The sequence below is a fragment of the Trichechus manatus genome, unplaced genomic scaffold, assembly GCF_000243295.1.
Source record: "Trichechus manatus latirostris isolate Lorelei unplaced genomic scaffold, TriManLat1.0 scaffold00015, whole genome shotgun sequence".
Lineage (NCBI taxonomy): Eukaryota > Metazoa > Chordata > Mammalia > Sirenia > Trichechidae > Trichechus > Trichechus manatus.
Window position 1 is genome coordinate 16,729,564 of NW_004443951.1, and position 17,759 is coordinate 16,747,322.

Sequence of the window (17,759 nt, forward strand, 5' to 3'; positions counted from 1 at the left end):
TGAGGTGGGGTGCAGACAATTCCCCTAAAGAGTATGGCAGTGAAGGACAGGGGTTCAGAGGACCTCCCATTCAGGAAAGGCTTTAGGATGCTTTAACAGGGAAGAGGCCTGAGTGTGTGTTTATCTGCAGAGAAAGGCACCTGTGAGGAGAGGAGAAAGGTGGATGGGGGCTGGGCAGAGCCTCCTATAGGGTCTTCAGAACCTGAGGCCTGCTCTGCCTGGGCCCTGGAGGAGACGGGACTGATCCGGGCTGGGACTCGCAGGCTGAGGTGTCTGAGGAAGTGGAATAAGTGATGGGGCACGGGCTGAGGGTGGAGTGAAGGTGCTGGGCCCTGGAAGGCAGGCCCAGAGGCGAACCCCGGACGGCGCTCTGCCTTCTCACAAAGAAACTGGAAGATGCTTTCCGTCTTGCACCCTTATTGCCCCTCAGATTACCTGGCGAGGGCATCCAGGAAGCGCGGGGAGAAGATGGAGGGTGGGCGCAGGCGGCTGAAGTGAGCTGGGCGGAGCTGGGCGGAGGGCACCGGCCTCCCTCCCCCCGACCCTCTCAGGTGACAGTCCCCCGCCCCGCCCCACTGCATATTGAGGAGGCCCGGCCCGCCGCGTACGAGAGCAGCCAGCGCTGCAGCCTCTGTCCGTCCGACCGTGCGTGGACCGAGCACCTTCCCCTCTCGGACCCTCCATGGCCGCTGCGGCCACCCCCCGCAGCCTCCTTGTTCTCCTGCAGGTGCTCGGACTCGCCCTGGCACAGATCGTAAGTCCCGCGGCCACCCCCGTGCCGTCGTCCAGGGCGCGGGGTCAGGACCCAGGAGTCTGGTGAAGGGCTCTACCTGTCTCCCACCCTCTACTGACACCTTCTAACCCGAGGGGGCAGCTTGGGACAGTCCCGCCGCCCAGGTTCCCTCTGTAGGGACATCCATGGTACGCATGCCGGCTCCGTGAAAGGTGGGTGAGCCGGGGAGCCAGAGGGACCCTGTCCGGAGATGCTCGGCCTTGCCCGGGACAGGCCGCTTGGGGCAGGAGCTGGCGCCTGGTCCTGGCAGCCAGGAGAGCCCAGGTGGCGGGAGAGACAATGGTGCCCATTCACCAGGCTTCCAAGCCTCCGCCCCCGCCGCCTCCCGGGGGCGCCGGCTTCGGCCAGACGTCGCTCCAGCTGGCGGCCGCCTCTGTCACCCGCTCGCGCGCGGGCGCCTGACTTTCTAGGACTAGGGAACGCGAGCGCAGGTGGGAGAACCCCACCCGGGGCCGCTTGGTGCTGTGTGCGGGTCGCAGCTTGCCTCCGGGTCGCCAGCCTGGCACTTCCCAAGAGAGGGCAGAGGAGTAATGCTGGGGAGGGGTGCGCTGGGTGGGAAAATAGCACCGGCTTCCGCACCCTATGGTCGCTCCACTGCGCACCCCCATTTTCCCAGGCCTTTACCGCACGGAGTGGAAGAGGTAGAGGGTGGGAGAAGAGAGGTGGCACTACTCACCATCTATACCTCTTGTTTATCTAAAAATGGTAATAAGAGCTACCATTCACTCAGCTACCGTTTACTCTCCGTGACCATTTCCAGTTCCAATTGCCATTGACCTGTCGCAGACTCATGGCGACCTCATGTGTGTCAGGGTAGAACTGTACTCTATAGAATTTTCAGTGGCTGATTTTTCAAAAGTAGATGCCAATCCTTTTTTCCAAATTGCCTCTGGGTGGATTCGAACCTCTTACGTTTTAGTTAGCAGCCGAGGGCGTTCACCATTTATACTACCCAGGGACTCCTCTATGACCATATGGGCCCTTTGATCTTTCCGAGCCTGTTTCCTCAACTGCGTACGGGGGCTCCTATCAGTATCCGCCTTAGAGGTCTGAGCATTCAGTAAGAGAAGTATGTAATGATGGTTTAGCGGAGTACCTGGAACACAGAAGGTTCTCAATAATGAGAGTTCGCAGCTTTTTGAGGAGCTCCCTTTCTTCGGGGGAGGTGCACCCCTGGGATCCAGCTCCCGGGTCGCCTGCAGCCCCTAGGACGCCCCGTTCCCTGCACTGAGAGTTGCACCCCTGTGTGTGTTTTCAGAGAGGTCCGCCGGGGCAGCCGGGCCCCCCGGGCCCCCCGGGCCCGCCGGGAGTGCCTGGATCCGACGGCATCGACGTGAGTCTGAAACCTGGGACCCGAGCGGGAGGGAGGCCGCCGACAAAGGGCAGCTTTGTGAGCGGTGGGCTGGGGGTGGGATTAAAGGATAGGCAGCTGGAGGCGCAGTGCCCCCTGTCGCCAGTAGGCGGCACCGGCCTGCACCACAAGGACCGTTTGTTCTACAAAAAACTCAGACCATTCCTGAGCTGCAGAGCCCGTTATAGCCTCCAGCGCACAAGGAGCTGCTGTTCTGCCTGCAGACCACAGCTCACAGCATGTCCTTATCCACCTCTCCTCCCCTCCTTTCCGTTGAGATGGAGACGCCTTAATCCCCTTCCCTGTCTCTAGCACGCCTGGACGCTACTTCAGGTAGCTTGGGAGCCTTGGCCAGACCGCCCACCGGCTGGGGCCAGACTCGTCTCTTTGCTTTGCTTTTTTTCTTCCCGATTTAGAAACAGCTGGGGTTGTTCCCTGCTCTGTTTAGCATGGTGAGGGTTAAATACCTCATTCTGGAGGCTTCCGCAGGAGGTCAGCTCCATGTTTACCCGCCTGGACAGACTTCTATTCAACCTGGTACCCCCCACCCCCACCCCAAACATAGGACGGTGGGGCTGGGCCAGGACCAGATTCTCTGGCTGCTGCAGGCTCTCAAATGCCTGGAGGGCTGGGGGGCGGGGGGAGATCTGACTCCACAGGCCCTGCCTGTCCTCCACCAAGGGTCCTTTGTCACTGAGCTAAGAGGTTCTTCTTGCCTTGGGAACAGATTGAATCTGCCTTTTCACAGGTCCCCAAACTCCATGTCCTCTCACAAGCCCCCTCACGGACCCCCAAACCCCAAGCCTCCTCACTGGCCGCTTGATCCTTGGACCCTCCCCCAGCCCCTCATTTTCCTGACCCACAATCCAGAATAGAGCTACTGTCTCCCTTGCTCACCTCTTCAAGTTCCTCTGAAAGCCCCAAGTTTTTTCCCACACTTGCCCAAATCCAAGAGGCAGCAGCCCTGAGGGATGACTTGGAGCCCACAGCCCCGTTTGCAGATGTCATACCTGCTACCTCACCAACATCAGGTGTCCAAAACTCACTTGCATGCTGATTTCACCTTCTCCAGCCCGGCTGGGGTTAGTCTCAACCTACTGATGGTTTTTTGAGGGAAAGGAGGATATTTTCCTAAAAATTACAAGACTGAGGGAACCCAGGACAGAAGATATGACAGAGTGAGGAGAGGAGCAGTTGAGACTGGACAGCCAGGGCCTTGTGTGCCCACTTGGGGTACCATGAGGTGTAGAATGCTGTTTCACCAACTCTTATCTTGCAGGGTGACAAGGGGCCCCCTGGAAAACCTGGCCCTCTGGTGAGCGCCTTTTTTCCCTTTTGCCCTTTGACCCTTCCAGTTCTTGCCCTCCTCTTGCTAATGTTTGCTCCTCTCTGTTTTCAAGGGACCCAAGGGGGAGCCTGGCAAACCCGGGCCAGATGGGCCAGATGGGAAGCCTGGGATTGATGTGAGTACTGGTGTGCTGGGAGGGCAGGTTAGGGCTCCACCCACTGACTTTCAGAGCCCAAGTTCTGGCATCTTCACTGATCTGTTCAGAGCTGGGCAGCAGAATGGAGAATCATCCACAGGTGTGTGCCCCCCTCACTTTACGTGACCTATAACATCACTGGAACCTCACAACACCCCAGGAACATTGAATCACATGCAAATGGGGGTCAAGTGGTGGCTTCTGCTTTCTGCAAGGTTCAGGGTTGTCCTGCTCGTCTGTAGCAGTCAGGACTCAGGGTCACATATCTGGTCTCCAAGTATCAGACTGAATACTCTGAGTGGGGCTGCTGTTGTGCCCATTTCCAAGGTCTCTCTCCTCTTCTCCCACCCTCTTGTTCCCCCATCCCTTACCCTAGGCACAACCCAAGAGAGAAACTTCATTTGGCTGATACCACAGAGCTCCCAGGGGCTCCCAAGATCATGGGCTTGTGGGCACAGCCAGTCCCAGGGGCATTGGGACAGTCATCTTATTGGGGGGATACACTGGGGTCAGTCACTGAAAGACGGGAGGAAGCAAAGGCCCCCATGAGTTGCCTCTGCTATACTGACTCAGGAGGTGAGGCCAGGGCTGCAACCAGCCACCAGGGCCCTTCCAAACTCACCTATACCCTGCAAAGTTTACAAAGCACATTGCTTTCCACTAGCACACTAGCTCTCACATCCACTTAGAGAGGTAAGCAGGATTAGCCCATTTTGCAGATGAGAAAACTAAGGCTCAGAAAAAGTTTCCAAGGGCAGACTGATCTATGTCTACATCTTTTAGACCCCTAAATTGGGAGACATGAGGGTTGGGCTATGACAAGTCTCTGAGCATTGGTTTCTCATCTTTCAAAAGATGATAAGCCTGTCCTGCCTCCCAGAGCTACTGTGGGAACTGGGGGAAAGGAAGCGGCGGTTTTGAGGCCCCTAGACCTGCACAGAGAGTGGCAAAAGGGTGCCTAGGCCCACCCAGGAAAGGCCCTGGATGTTACCTGCCCCATGGGTCAGAGAGGAGGTTTGCCCCTCATTAACCCTCCCTACTTCTTCCACAGGGTTTAACTGGAGCCAAGGGGGAGCCTGGCCCCCTGGGGATTCCTGGAGTTAAGGTAAGTGGCCAGCTGATGCCTCAGCGTGGTCAATCTAGGGCCAGAGATCAGGAGGGGCTGCAGTAAAGAAGAACAGTGTCCCAGAAGACCCCACCTTCTGAGCCTCTCCCATTGCTCCTGCAGGGCCAGCCTGGGCTCCCAGGTCCCCCTGGCCTGCCAGTGAGTATACCCCACAGGGGCTTCAAGGGACCCTATGTGGGTAGGGGGAGGTGTAGGGAGGGAGCCATGAACCCAAACCCCTTCCCTTCTATTCCAGGGCCCCGGCTTCACTGGACCTCCTGTAAGTCTTCAGGGATGGGGCATGGTCCCAGGGACTCCTAGGGAAGAAGGAGACAGAATGTCCATCATGGCGGGGGGCAGCATGCCATGATGCTGTCAGGGATGGGTAGACTTGTCAGAGACCCTGGGCCAGCCCACTCTGGACCTTTCCACTGGCTTTGGAATTCTCTGGTCCTTAAAGCCCCAGTCTCTTGGGGGTTGGTCACAAAGTAAAAGAGAAGGGAGCTTTGGTGCCCTTTGGTGCCCATTCCTTCAGGTCTGGCATGGGCTGACCCTCTGAGACATCCCAGTCATCGAGGTCTCTGCTCCCCAGGGACCACCTGGACCTGTTGGCCTCCCTGGTGTGATTGGTATCCCAGGCCCCAAGGTGAGACCCAGCCACCCCTCTGCTCACACTGCCTCATGCCCTTCTCCTCCAAGGTGGTAAGCTGGGGTGGTCTCACTCCAGGGAGTTGCTGGGCCTGCTTCTGGCCACCAGGTAGCTCCTCCATGTCTAGAGCAGAAGCCCCTGCTGCTGAGCTCACCCTGTAGCAGGTTTTTCAGGGAGACCAAGGGGTGGGGTTATCCCCTGCCAATCAGGCCTTGATTTTCCCAAGACTCCAACTTTCAGGAGGTGGCCTGGAGGGCAGGGTGGGCAGGGCAGTGGCAGGAACTGGAGGAGGTGGGGGCAGAAGTGGCCTTGGCAGGGCTGGCAGGGGATATGATTTGGGCGTCTCCTGCTTCCAGGGGGATCCTGGACCAGAGGGACCAGAAGGACCTCCAGGGCCCCCTGGCAAACCGGTATGTGTCCTCAGACCTGGGGAAGGAGAAGGGTCCTTGGCACAAGCTGGGTGGGGAAGGGTTGCATCAGGCTCCATCTTCGTACATCTCCACTCAGGGCCGCCCAGGAACTATCCAGGGCCTCGAAGGCAGCGCGGATTTCCTGGTGAGGGGCAGGGGCCTAGGGCGGGGCTAGTGCAAGGAGGGGTGGGTCAGCTGGAGAGGGGTGGTCATGGAGATGGGGTCAGTGGCATGGGTTCCGCCAAGTTGGGTGAGAGGAGAGTTCAGGAGTTGGCAAGATAGGGGGATGGGGGCAGCTGCAGGAGAAGGGGTGCTGGGAGCACTGCCCTGCCAGCCTGGGGCAGGCCAGTGACCACAGGACCTGTGGGGTTTTCTTTCCAGTGCCCAACCAACTGTCCAGCGGGTGTGAAAGGCCCCCCAGGGCTGCAGGGAGTGAAGGTGAGAGCTCCTGACCCAAGTCTTGGGAGGGTGGAGCAGGTGACCAGGAGTGGGCCTCACCCTGAGCTTTCTCCTTCCCTCCAGGGGCATCCAGGCAAACGCGGAGTTCTGGGCGATCCTGGCCGCCAGGGGAAGCCAGTGAGTGTGCGGGCCCAGGGCCTTGGGAGGGCCATTATGTGGAGAAGGTCCTAAAGGGGTCTTCCCCTCCTTTATCCCTATGCCTTCCCCTGTGAGTTACTGGAGACAGAGCCTTGAGCTGGGAGGCAGAAGGCCTATGTTCCAGGTCAATGTGCCAGGAAAGCCCCTTCTCCTTGCTGAGGCTCAATCTCCCCACCTGTAACATGAGATTGTGTGGTTCCTAAGGGTCCTTCCTGTCTGCTTTTGGGGAAGGAGGATTGTATCTTTGGTTGCCTGTATATCTGTCTCTCTGTCTGCCTGCCTGTCTGACAGCTCATTGATGTCCCTTAGGGTCCCAAGGGAGATGTGGGTGCCTCTGGAGAGCAAGGCATCCCTGGACCACCGGTAAGGACACCTCCCCCTGAGGCCCTCCTGTCTCTCTTCTTGGGTGCCCGTATGGAGTCATTCCCTTGCTTTAGCTTGTGGAAGAGACTCCTGCGCCCGTTGGGAGTGTCTCTGGGTGGGGACAGAGGGGCTGTCAGAAATGAGGGGACAGGACCAAGGCTGTCAGTCAGAAGACCCAGCTGAGGTCCAGGTTCTGCCACCGTCCCTTTGCATGATCCTGGCAAGTCCTATCCCAGCTCTGAGCCTCAATGTCCCATCTGTGAATAGGGATGATGCCGCCTGCCCCAGAGGGGCACTGTGAAGATGGGGTGGGGGAAGGGGTGTCAGAGAAACATCATGAAGTGGGCCTTCTAACTGCCATTACTGTCACTTTTCTGTCTTGATAGGGTCCCCAGGGCATCAGGGGCTACCCAGGCATGGCAGGAGCTAAGGGAGAGATGGTGAGTCTGGGGGTGTCCTGCAAGATCTTCCTTGACCTCTGGGCTCACTTGTCTGGGGTCAGAGGTCACTTGGCCTCTGGGGTTCAGCCAGTACTGACCTGCAACCTTTTCCTCTCCCCAGGGTCCTCGCGGGTACAAAGGTATGGAGGGCCCCATTGGCGCCGCCGGGTCCCCGGTAAGTCTGCTACTGCCTGGCCCACCCACCCCCACCTCCTCCAGCTGGGTTCCTGGGGCTGCGAAGTGAGTGCAGTTCTCCCTGAGCCCATGTAACCTGGATTCCTGTTTGTCCTTCTTGCCAGGGTGAGGAGGGGCCACGGGGGCCCCCAGGCCGAGCTGGGGAGAAGGGTGATGTGGTGAGTCCTCAGCCACCCCGTGTCCAGTTGGGGTCCTTGGGGAGTACTGGGCAAGACTCAGCTCCATATGTGTGTGAGACTCTGTGTGTCTGTGTGTCCAGGACTGCTGCGGGGGATGAGTATCTATACCAACACTCAGGCTGCCCCGACAGCCCTGCCAACCCCCTGTTCCTCCAAGCCTAGCCTGTTGCTGACCAAATTCAGATTTGGGAGAGGCCATGGGATCTGGTCCCACGGTCACTGGGGCCAGACAATGAAATTCCAGCAAATCATTCATGAGGTTAATGGGACTTGGTCTGGATCCCAGTTCTCTTTAACTCTTTATTTAATTGTTATTGTTAGGTTTTAGCTCTTTATAATGCAAGTTTTTAGGCATACACAAAAGTAGAGAGAACAACATAATGAATCCTGATATACCTGTTTCCTAGATTCCAGGGTTAACAGTTTGCCATACTCGCTTATTTCATCCCTTTCTTCCCTTCCTTCACTTTGTTGTTATTGTTTTGTTCTGATATTTTAAGCAAATCCTTAATATCATGTCATTTCACCCCTAGATACTTCTGTATGTATCTCTAAAAAATAAGGACTTTTTCTTACTTAATCACAATATTATTATCACAGCTAACAGAATTAAAAATTATTGCTTATCATCATCTAATTATCAACCATTCAGGAGCCCTGGTGTGGCAAACAGTTAAGCAGTCTGCTGCTAACCAAAAGGTTAGTGGTTCAAAGCCATCCAGTGGCTCCCAGGGAGGAAGACCTGGTGATCTACTTCCGTAAAGATTACAGCCAAGAAAACCCTATAGGGCAGTTCTTACTCTGTCACCTGGGGCCGCTATGAGTCAAAATCGACCCAATGGCACTTAACAACAACAATAACCCATCTAGGTTCATTTTTTTCCCCTAATTATCTCAAAAAATATCCTCTTACAGTTCTCGCTCAAATCATGACCCAAATAAAGTCCACACATTGTGCCTGGTTGTTGTGTCTCTTTACATGAATGGAGCTCACGGCATTAGCCGGGGTCTCAGGGAATGCTGGCTCCCACCCCTGCCCCTGCCCCAGGCCAGCCCAGCTCGGCTCAGCTCATCTCTACTCTCTCCTGCTGGTTCCAGGGCAGAAAGGGCACTCGCGGGCCCCTCTCCTCCAGCCCCTGCACAGTGTGGCCTGTGCAGGGGGACCTTGAAACCCAGAGGTCATTCTACTCAGCTATTCTCCTCTCTGAACAGCCAGGCAGGGGCTAAGTGTCCTGAAGGTGACCTGATCTCTATCTACTTTGCAGGGCAGCCAAGGTGTTCGAGGACCCCAGGGACTAACAGGCCCGAAAGGAGTGACCGTAAGTGCCAGGCCCAGGCCCACCAGACAGAGGGCAGGGTCCAGTCAGCTTTGTTCAAACCCCCTCTAAGAGGGGCCTGGGAATCTGTTGCAGGCGAGTTGGCTCTGTAACCTTGGTAAATGCCTTTCCCTTTCTGTGCCACAGTTTCTTCACCTGTAAAATAGGGGTGATGATATATGGGAATGGAAGCTTGCAGCAATCTGGGAAACTTATCACCCACACCATGGAAGGACTATGGTTCATTCCCTGTGACCCCCTCTTCCACTTCAGCTCCCCTCACCCAGTTGACTGGTGGGGCTTCCCAAGATGACAAGACTTACTATCACAGAGGGATGTGGGTGGGTGGCCTGACCCCAGGCATCTCCCCATTGTGAATTTCCCTCAACTTTCCTCCTGAGCAGGGCCCCCCAGGCATCGATGGCAAGGATGGGACCCCAGGCACACCTGGCATGAAGGTAGGAGTTGGGGCTGCTGGTGGGATTGGGGTAAGGGTCAGGACCCCACCTAACTCAGTACCATGAGCCCTATCACACTGCTCCTATAGGCCCAGGAGCCTTGGATCCTCAGGGGTGTCATATTTCCCATGACAATCCTCCGTTTCCCTACCTGCACTTGGGTGGAAGCCATAAGCCCTCTGGCTGAAGCTCTAATCTGGGCCTCTGGCTCTTTGTCTCTCCAGGGCAGTGCAGGACAGGCGGGGCGGCCAGGAAACCCAGGTCACCAGGGTCTAGCGGTGAGTATCTGGTGAAGTCACAGGTTCTGCTCTACAGGCAAGTTGCTTCCCCTCCCTGGCCTCTGAGCGGTCAGACACTCTGTTGCCCACCTCCCTACAATGGCATGAGTAGCTGATTAGGCTAAAATCCACACACTCAGAATTCTTTCTGCAGTCCTTGTCCCCAGCCCAGGCCTTATCACCACCTCTGCAGTCCCTGCCTGGTTTAAACCTTATCCTTTGGACAATCGCTCTAGCCTTCTCTTTGGCCATCCCAACCCTCCATGCTGCCTAAGTGGAATCTGACCATTTCCTTGCTAAAACACCTTCCAAAGCTCCCCATTGCCTACAGCAAAAAAGTCATTCAGTTCAGTCGTTTGATACATAGTTATCGAGTACCTGAGGTATATTAAGTGATAGGGAAATATTTATGAACAAGACATATGCAATCTTTGTCCTTACAGCTCATCTTTGTATTCAAGGACTACCAAAATCTGACCCCAACCTTCTGACCCCAACCTTCACCAGCCACTACCCTGCTAGGTCTTCTCCCTTTTCAACACTCCCAAAAAGTGCCTTGGCTTTTCTACCCCCAAGCTTTTGTCTTTGCTGATGTCTCTGCTTGAAATGGCCTTCCCCTGTCTCTATGCTTTCTCACCTTTCAGACCCATCTCCATCTGACACCTTCTAAGAGCCCAGCATAGGAGTCCTCTTTCCCTCCCTGACAGGAGTACTGAGTGGCTGAAGCTTGCTTTTATGCTTGCGTGTACACTTGTGTCCCTGGAGGCACTTATATGTGCATGTGTGAGCCTGTGTACCTACGAGCACGTAAGTGTGCTCATCTTTTCCCACGGTCCACAGGTCCTGGTAGGCAGGCCTCTCTGTACCGTGCTCCTCTCCCACCTGGGCTCTGGAGGCCAGGGGTGGAGGACACAGTCTACAGGATTGTGGCCAGGCCTTCTGCCATTCAGCTCCCACAGGGTGGGGAAATGTGGATTGGGGGTGGGAGGCAAAGCAGCCAATGCATGGGGACCCCCTGCCAGAACAGGAATTGATGTCGACTTCTTTCTGCAGGGTGTGCCAGGCCAGCCCGGGACAAAAGGGGCCCCTGGAGACAAGGTGAGGTGACACCAAGCTGGGGGCAGAATTGGTCCCATTTGAGCAAGGGAGCCTGGGGGCAGGGACCAGGGCATGGCCTAAAGACTGCAAGCCTCAGGCCTCCTCCAAGGCTCACTGATTCAGCCTGGACACAGCCCCTTGGACCTAACAACCCGAACCCCTCTGAGAGCACAGCTCATTGGAGACTGAATGCATGGAAGATCAGTAGAACCCAGAAGCCACGACCAAGAACACCCTCTCCCCTTCCCCAATTCAGTTGGTTCTGGACTCTGTTTAGGGTCCATTGTGTTTCCCCAAGGCCATGGGCCTGACTGGGCCACCCAGAATGACCTTAGAAATGTGTTTTCCTGTAGGGTGAGCCAGGCCAGCAGGGCCTCCCCGGATTCTCTGGTCCTCCTGGGAAAGAGGTAAGTGACTGCCCACTCCACTGACACAGTGCTCTTGCTTTGGACATCCCAGGCCTGAGAACCCTCAGCACACGGTCAGGGTGAGGCCATGGAGTACAGCCCCAGCCTGGGAGGTGCTCTGGGTGCCAGTCTGGGCTCTGCACTAACCCAGAAATGCTCCCTTCTCTCTGAGACCGTGTTTCCCTGTGTATAATGCAGTGAGGGTGGGACTGGTTCTGTCCTGGGGTGTGGCCTCCCCAGATGGCCAAGCTGATTGGGCCTGAGAATCCAACAGAGTCATTCATTCATTTATTCATTCTGTAAACATTGACCAAATACCCACAACTGTGTTAGATTCTGAGACAGACATAGTCTCCTACTGGTATGGAGCTTACACTTCAGTGGGAAAGACAGGCATTAAATAAATGATCACATGACAACTAATTAAAAGTTTCTTGGTTTCTTGAAGGAAAAGTACAGGGACCCGAGAGCATGTAACATGGGGTCAAGGAAGGCTGAGACCCCAGGGTGGAGAGGGGCTAGCCAGGTGTGGAAGGGAGTGTCCTGACAGGACTACTATTTACCCCCAGTTTCTCTGTCCCCCAGGGAGAGCCAGGGCCTCGAGGAGAAATTGGTCCCCGGGGCATCATGGGGCAGAAGGTAAGTGCCTGGACCACAGAAGGTAACTGGTCGTTTCCTGGGGGACTTTGCAGCAGCTGGCACTGCTGAATCTGAGCTCTGGGTCCTCTCACTGGCTCCACCACCTGCTCAGTCCCTCCCAGTCCGTGAGAGGCTTCCCCACCCTGGGCCTCAGCTTGCTGGTCTGTGAAGTGGAGCAAAAGACCCTCATGCTAGTGGCAGCAGGAATGGAGGACACCCTGACCATGCAAGGTCTGGGGCCTGGCTGCCCCTGCTGATAGCCTGGGCATGACCCTGTCTTTCCATTTCAGGGTGACCAGGGTGAGAGGGGGCCAGTGGGGCGGCCAGGTCCTCAAGGTCGACAGGTGAGTTTAGGCCAGCTGAGGTAGGGGCAGGGAGCATACCTGGGCACCTCATTTGATTTATCCCCTCTGGTTTCTTTTCTCCTCAGGGCCCCAAAGGAGACCAGGGGTCCCCCGGAATTCCAGGGCCCCAAGGCTTGCCAGGCATCAAAGGGGACAAGGTATCAAATGGGGCTGGAAAGAGCTCCTCAGACCCTGTGGCGGGGTAGGGGAGAATGGGAAGGTGGGGGAGGAGTGGGGAGGTCGGAGAGGTGGGAGAGGTGGGAGAGGTGGAGCCGGTGGAAGGGGTCGAGGAGCTCAGTTAGCTGCTTCTTGAACGTTCAAAATCTGCGGGGAACAAAGTACCCTCTGGGTGGGCGAGGCCAGAGGGGTGTGGCCGGGGTGTGGGGCGGGGGCATGGACCTAGCCCCTCCCTGGAGAAAGAGCTCTCCAGGCCCCTCATTCTGCTTTTCTGCAGGGTTCCCCGGGGAAGACCGGGCCCCGCGGCGGAGTGGTGAGTACAGCGCCTCCCCTGCCCCGCGCCGCCGCCTCCGGGGGTCCAAACCTTCCCGCGGGCGGCCGCGCCCCTTCCCCACGTCCCCACCAGGCTGCGCGGCTGATCTTTGTGCTCTCTCGGCAGGGCGATCCGGGTGTCGCCGGCCTCCCCGGAGAGAAAGGCGAGAAGGTGGGCGGGCTGCCTGGGGGCGGGTCGGGGACGGTGGGTGGGCTCCGGGCCCTACCACTTCCTAACCCTGGTTCCTTGTGTCTGCAGGGGGAGTCTGGCGAGCCGGGGCCCAAGGGGCAGGTAAGTCCTGCCCGTCCCGTCGCCGCTGTCCTCCTCGCCCCTTCCCTTGGCGCTTCCCTGGTACCTCCTCCTGTCCAGGGGCCACAGCTCCCCCACCCACTCCCGCGCCTCTCCTTTTCCTCCACCATACACCCCCACCTTTCCTGCCTGAGTGCCTTCTCACTTCCTCTGCACCCACCCCCGCCCCTGGCAGCAAGGAGTCCGCGGAGAACCCGGCTACCCTGGGCCCACTGGGGATGCGGGAGCCCCAGGGCCTCAGGGCTACCCAGGGCTACCCGGCCCTCGAGGACTGGCTGGAAGCAGAGGCATTCCCGGGCTGCCCGGGAGACAGGGCGTGGCGGTGAGTTGGCCCCCGGGAAGGGGAATTCTCCTAGTTAGGAAATGTCTTTGGGGATGCTGCTTATCCCCCAAAGGCTGGGAATTCCCTGAAGCCGACTGGCTTCTCTGAGGTTGCTTCCAAGCTCCAATGCGGAGAGGACGGGTATGGGGGCAGCAGGAGGGATTTCAGTCAGATACTGAAAAGTGCTTCCTGTGAGGAGCCTTCTCTCTGACTTCCCAGATGGCAGCAGGAGGGAGTCACAGGGTGCAGGAGCGGTCAGCCTTGGCAGCCCAGGGCTTTCTTTCTTCCTGAAAGGCCCTTCTGCTTTCAGGGCCGAGATGCCAGTGACCAGCACATCGTGGACGTGGTGCTGAAGATGCTGCAAGGTGAGGGGAGAGGCAGCGCCCAGCCCGCCCCGCCCCCCCACCCCCAGCCCATTTCAGGGCATTTGGACCCTGCAGGAGCCCCTCCCTATTGCCTTGTTGTCTCCTGGCCGGAGAGTCAGGAGTCCTGGGTGCTCACCCCAGCTCTGCCTCCAAACAGCTGCAGGACCTTGGATAAATCTCAGCCCTCTCTGGACCTCTGACGTCAGTAAAGCAGGGCCTGAGGAAGGGGGAAGTTAAATAAACATGGAGCTTTTCTGACTGCAAACTGAGGGGTCAGGAGCCATCAGGATGCTCTGCCTCCTCCAGTTTAACTTGGGGGTGATACCCATCACCTCTCTACCTCCCTCCTTTCCTCCTTCCCTCCAGAGCAACTGGCAGAGGTGGCTGTGAGTGCCAAGCGGGAAGCCCTGGGTGCAGTCGGAATGGTGGGCCCTCCAGGGCCCCCAGGACCTCCTGGGTACCCAGGCAAACAGGGACCCCACGGGCACCCTGGCCCTCGGGGAATTCCTGGCATCGTGGGGGCCGTGGGTCAGATCGGCAACACGGGGCCCAAGGGTGAGTGTGCTGCTGTGCGTTGGGGGTGGAGTGGGGGCTGGGCAGGGGGGATTTGGCCAAGGCCAGCCAGGGGCTTCAGGCTGGCTGACTGCTCCGCCTCCTGCTTCCCTCTGCCCTTTACCATTCCCCCTCCCAGGACGAGATACAAGCACTTTTCCCCCCATTTTCCCTCAGTCAGGTTTTTCAAGAAATACTCTGAGCTTTCTTGCCCAGTGGCAAATTGCTGGAAATGAACATACTGTTTTCTTACATGGGTTGTTTTGTCTTTCTAACTTAGTGGTACCTCGTAAATGTCTTTCCATGCTCTAGAGGCGGGGAGGCAAGTTAGCAAAGTAGCGAAGAGGGCAGGTTCTGGAGTCACAGACCTGCCACTGTCTGCTTATGGACATTGGACAAGTTACCTATTGATCTCCCTGGGCCTTAGATTTATCATCTGTAAAATGAGGATATTAACAGTACCAACCTCACAGCACCATATTGGGGATTCTATTTAGAGGTGATTCCATGAAGTTCTTAGATCATTGCTTGGCACGTAGTGGATTCCGACTCATAGTGACCCTATAGGACGGAGTAGAACTGCCCGATAGGGTTTCCAAGGAGCAGCTGGTGGATTCGAACTGCAGGTGAGCTCTTAACCACTGCGCCACCAGGGCTCCTAATAAATGCTAGCTATTATTATTTGGAGTCCCTAGGTGGTGCAGTTAATGCGTCTGGCTACTAACTGCAAGGCTGGAGGTTCAAGCCCACCCAGAGGCAACTCAGAAGAAAGACCTGGCAATCTACTTCCAAAAAATCAGCCATTGAAAACCCTATGGTTCACAATTCTACTCTGACAAATGTGGGGTCACCATGAGTCGGAATCAACTCAACGGAACTGGTTTAGACTGGTATTATTAGACACTTTTCTGTAAGAAACGTTAACAGCTGCAGAGTCTTCCATCCAATGTCTGGGACGTCTGGGACTTTACTTATTTAACCAGTCCTACGTGGTCGTTTCCAACATTCCCCTGTCACAAACTATCACAACACAGGAATAATTGCTGTGTGTGCAACAGAAATGAAATAGCAAACAAAGTAGAAAAATCATCTTCCAATTCTGAAAAACTAATGCTCTTTTCTTTCTCTGCAGGAAAACGTGGAGAGAAAGGTGATCGGGGAGACGTGGGACGTGGGCACCCCGGGATGCCTGGGCCACCAGGGATCCCAGGTAAGACCTTAGCCCTGCCCAGCTGCAGTTCTGCCCCTGGCCTCTGGGATCTAATGACCCATGGTCACCTGGGTCCCTTCATGGAGGCCTCACACTCAGCCATCTCAGTCCCAGCCAGCCAGCTTTTGCATCCATCCCTCTGGAGCACCCATGAGCCTCGGGGTGAGGTCTGACTGGGAACTGGACAACTGGGGTTCTGCTTCCTGGTGGGGAAGGAAGGGGCATTTGCTCCCAAGGCTCACTGATTAGGAGTTGGGAGTAATGGAAAATCACACGATTCTCTCACAATCTCTTGTGGCTGGGTCAGAGTCCCTTCTTCCTGTGGTGTCCTTGGCCTCATTTTCCCCACCTGCAATATGAGACTTAAGAATTCTAGGGCAGAGACCGGAGGAGGCCCTGATGTCTTGACCTTCTCCCTTACACAGGCCTCCCTGGCCGGCCTGGCCAGGCAATCAATGGCAAGGATGGAGACCGAGGGTCCCCAGGGGCTCCAGGAGAGGCAGGCCACCCTGGCTTGCCAGGCCCCGTGGGGCTGCCTGGCTTCTGTGAGCCTGCGGCCTGCCTTGGAGCCTCAGCCTATGCCTCTGCCCGCCTTACGGAGCCAGGATCCATCAAAGGGCCGTGAGCATCAGGCCAGGATAGAGCCTGGTGGGCATCCTGGGGGGAAAGGACTAGATTCCCTCTGGGTGGACATGCACCCCACCCTGCAGCCCAGGAAACTACTTTTCCTAGGACCTTTTGTCTGAAACCCAGGAGTCCTGAGGAAAAGTACATTCTAAAACATGGGGGAAGGGAAGGGAAGGCATCAGAGTGAAAAAGTGAGGCCGACAGGGCAAGTGTTGCTGGAGAGTTGAAGCTCTGAAGAGAATGGGTGGCTTTCCTTCTCAGGATGTTACCACTCAGATGTTACCAAATGTCTCCTTAATCTGTACCATCCTCCCACTGACCATCTTGTCCCTGGGGCAGGTGGACTGAGGTCTCTGCCAGTTCCTGACCCTATCCCCACCCCCTGGACTTACTGGGGGACTGCTGATGGGTGTCTTCCCTGAGATGGCCATCTTTAAGCCAGCTTCACTACTTCCTCCCTACCTCCCATCTGACTATTTAAACACCCATCTCCCTTCTCTTTATGGCTCTGCCCTCCTGGCCCCTCTTCCCTGGTCCCACCCAGGCATTTCTGTAAATAAAATCCCCCAACTTGGGTACAAACCAAGATGTGAGTTGTTGGGCTTAATTTCTTGTGGAATGAGGGTGGGAGGTTTGTCCTGGTCTCCATTGCCTGGGTATGATGGTCAGGGGTTCCAGCAGGGGAGGCAGGGTGTGGGGCACCTTCCTCTGGGCACATCCTGAGTTGTGAGCATTCAGATGGCATGGCCTGGCATGTCTGAGGAACATCTGTGGGAAGGACCAGGGGGTGGAGTCAGGACAGTGACCTCCTGGGTAACTTTGGGCAAATCCCTTCTGAGCCTTTGTACAGCTGTGGCAAGGACCCAATGATGTCTTATTTATCTTGGTATAGCACGCTCAGTGTCTTGCCAGGGCCTGGCATCTGATTGGTCCTCTGAGTTTCAGCACCCACTGTGTGCTGGCCCTGGGGCAGGAGCTAGTGGTTAAAGATTGGAAGAAAGACTTGGCTCTTGCCTTCCAGGGGTGCCCAGGCCAGTGAGAAAACCAGGTATGGACCTGGATGATGACAGCAGAAATGACATTCATTCAGCTGCTTTCACTAAGGGTGCATCTAGGGTAGATGTAAAGCCAGCTCTGATAGGATCTATATTCTCTAGGGGCTCCCAGCCCCATAGCTCGGCCCGCCAGGGAGGCCACTCCATGGGGGTTAAGGCAGCGGTGGCAGCAGCAGCAGGGAAGGGTGTGGCAGGAACTTCTGACCCATGCATTTGTTGCCCCACACGAAGCACTTTGCTAGTCGCAGCCCCTCCTGCAGGCATGGAACTGCTGGGCTGGCAGTCCTTCTAAGACTTCCTGGTGGGTGAATTTCACTCGGGAAAAACCCAAGTTTGTACTGTGATCTACAAGGCTCCCGTACACCTCTCTGACCTTATCTGTGTGCTTGGCCCCTGGTACACTCCATACAAGCCCCTCTGCCGTTCCTGAACATACCATGCCGCACAACGGGCTTGGAATGCTCTTCCCCAATACCATCATGGCCAGCGACCTGGCTTCAGGTCTTTACTCAAAAGTCACCTCCTCATTCCCACCCACTCCAGGTCCTCTGCCCCTGCTTTATTATTTCTTTCTAGCACTTATCACTATTCAACATAGACTAGAATGTATGTTCCATGAGGGCAGAAATTTGGTCTCTCTTGCTTAGCTGCTCTATTCTCCAGCACTTATAACAGTGCCTGGCACATACCAAGCCAAACCAAACCCATTACCGGGGAGTTGAT

The 17,759-nt window shown here is 56.4% G+C and overlaps 1 protein-coding gene across 1 annotated transcript; it reads left to right on the forward strand.

The window, feature by feature from the left end:
• Positions 1 to 682: 682 nt before the first annotated feature.
• On the forward strand, positions 683 to 15,979 carry COL9A2 (collagen type IX alpha 2 chain). The gene is made up of 32 exons (XM_004371893.1): positions 683 to 754; positions 2,052 to 2,126; positions 3,424 to 3,459; positions 3,545 to 3,607; positions 4,680 to 4,733; positions 4,857 to 4,892; positions 4,990 to 5,013; positions 5,326 to 5,379; positions 5,739 to 5,792; positions 5,890 to 5,937; positions 6,174 to 6,230; positions 6,315 to 6,368; positions 6,699 to 6,752; positions 7,139 to 7,192; positions 7,314 to 7,367; positions 7,492 to 7,545; positions 8,832 to 8,885; positions 9,287 to 9,340; positions 9,565 to 9,618; positions 10,672 to 10,716; positions 11,070 to 11,123; positions 11,709 to 11,762; positions 12,053 to 12,106; positions 12,193 to 12,264; positions 12,561 to 12,596; positions 12,723 to 12,767; positions 12,855 to 12,887; positions 13,081 to 13,227; positions 13,538 to 13,592; positions 13,959 to 14,147; positions 15,277 to 15,354; positions 15,780 to 15,979. Exons 1-32 carry the CDS (start codon positions 683 to 685, stop codon positions 15,977 to 15,979), a joined length of 2,067 nt encoding a protein of 688 aa, XP_004371950.1.
• Positions 15,980 to 17,759: the final 1,780 nt, after the last annotated feature.

Coding starts and splice junctions, on each gene's coding strand:
- COL9A2 (XM_004371893.1), top strand. CDS start 683: ATGGCCGCTGCGGCCACCCCCCGCAGCCTCCTTGTTCTCCTGCAGGTG. Junction 4,734..4,856: donor TGGGGATTCCTGGAGTTAAG/GTAAGTGGCCAG, acceptor TTGCTCCTGCAG/GGCCAGCCTGGGCTCCCAGG. Junction 12,265..12,560: donor CAGGCATCAAAGGGGACAAG/GTATCAAATGGG, acceptor GCTTTTCTGCAG/GGTTCCCCGGGGAAGACCGG.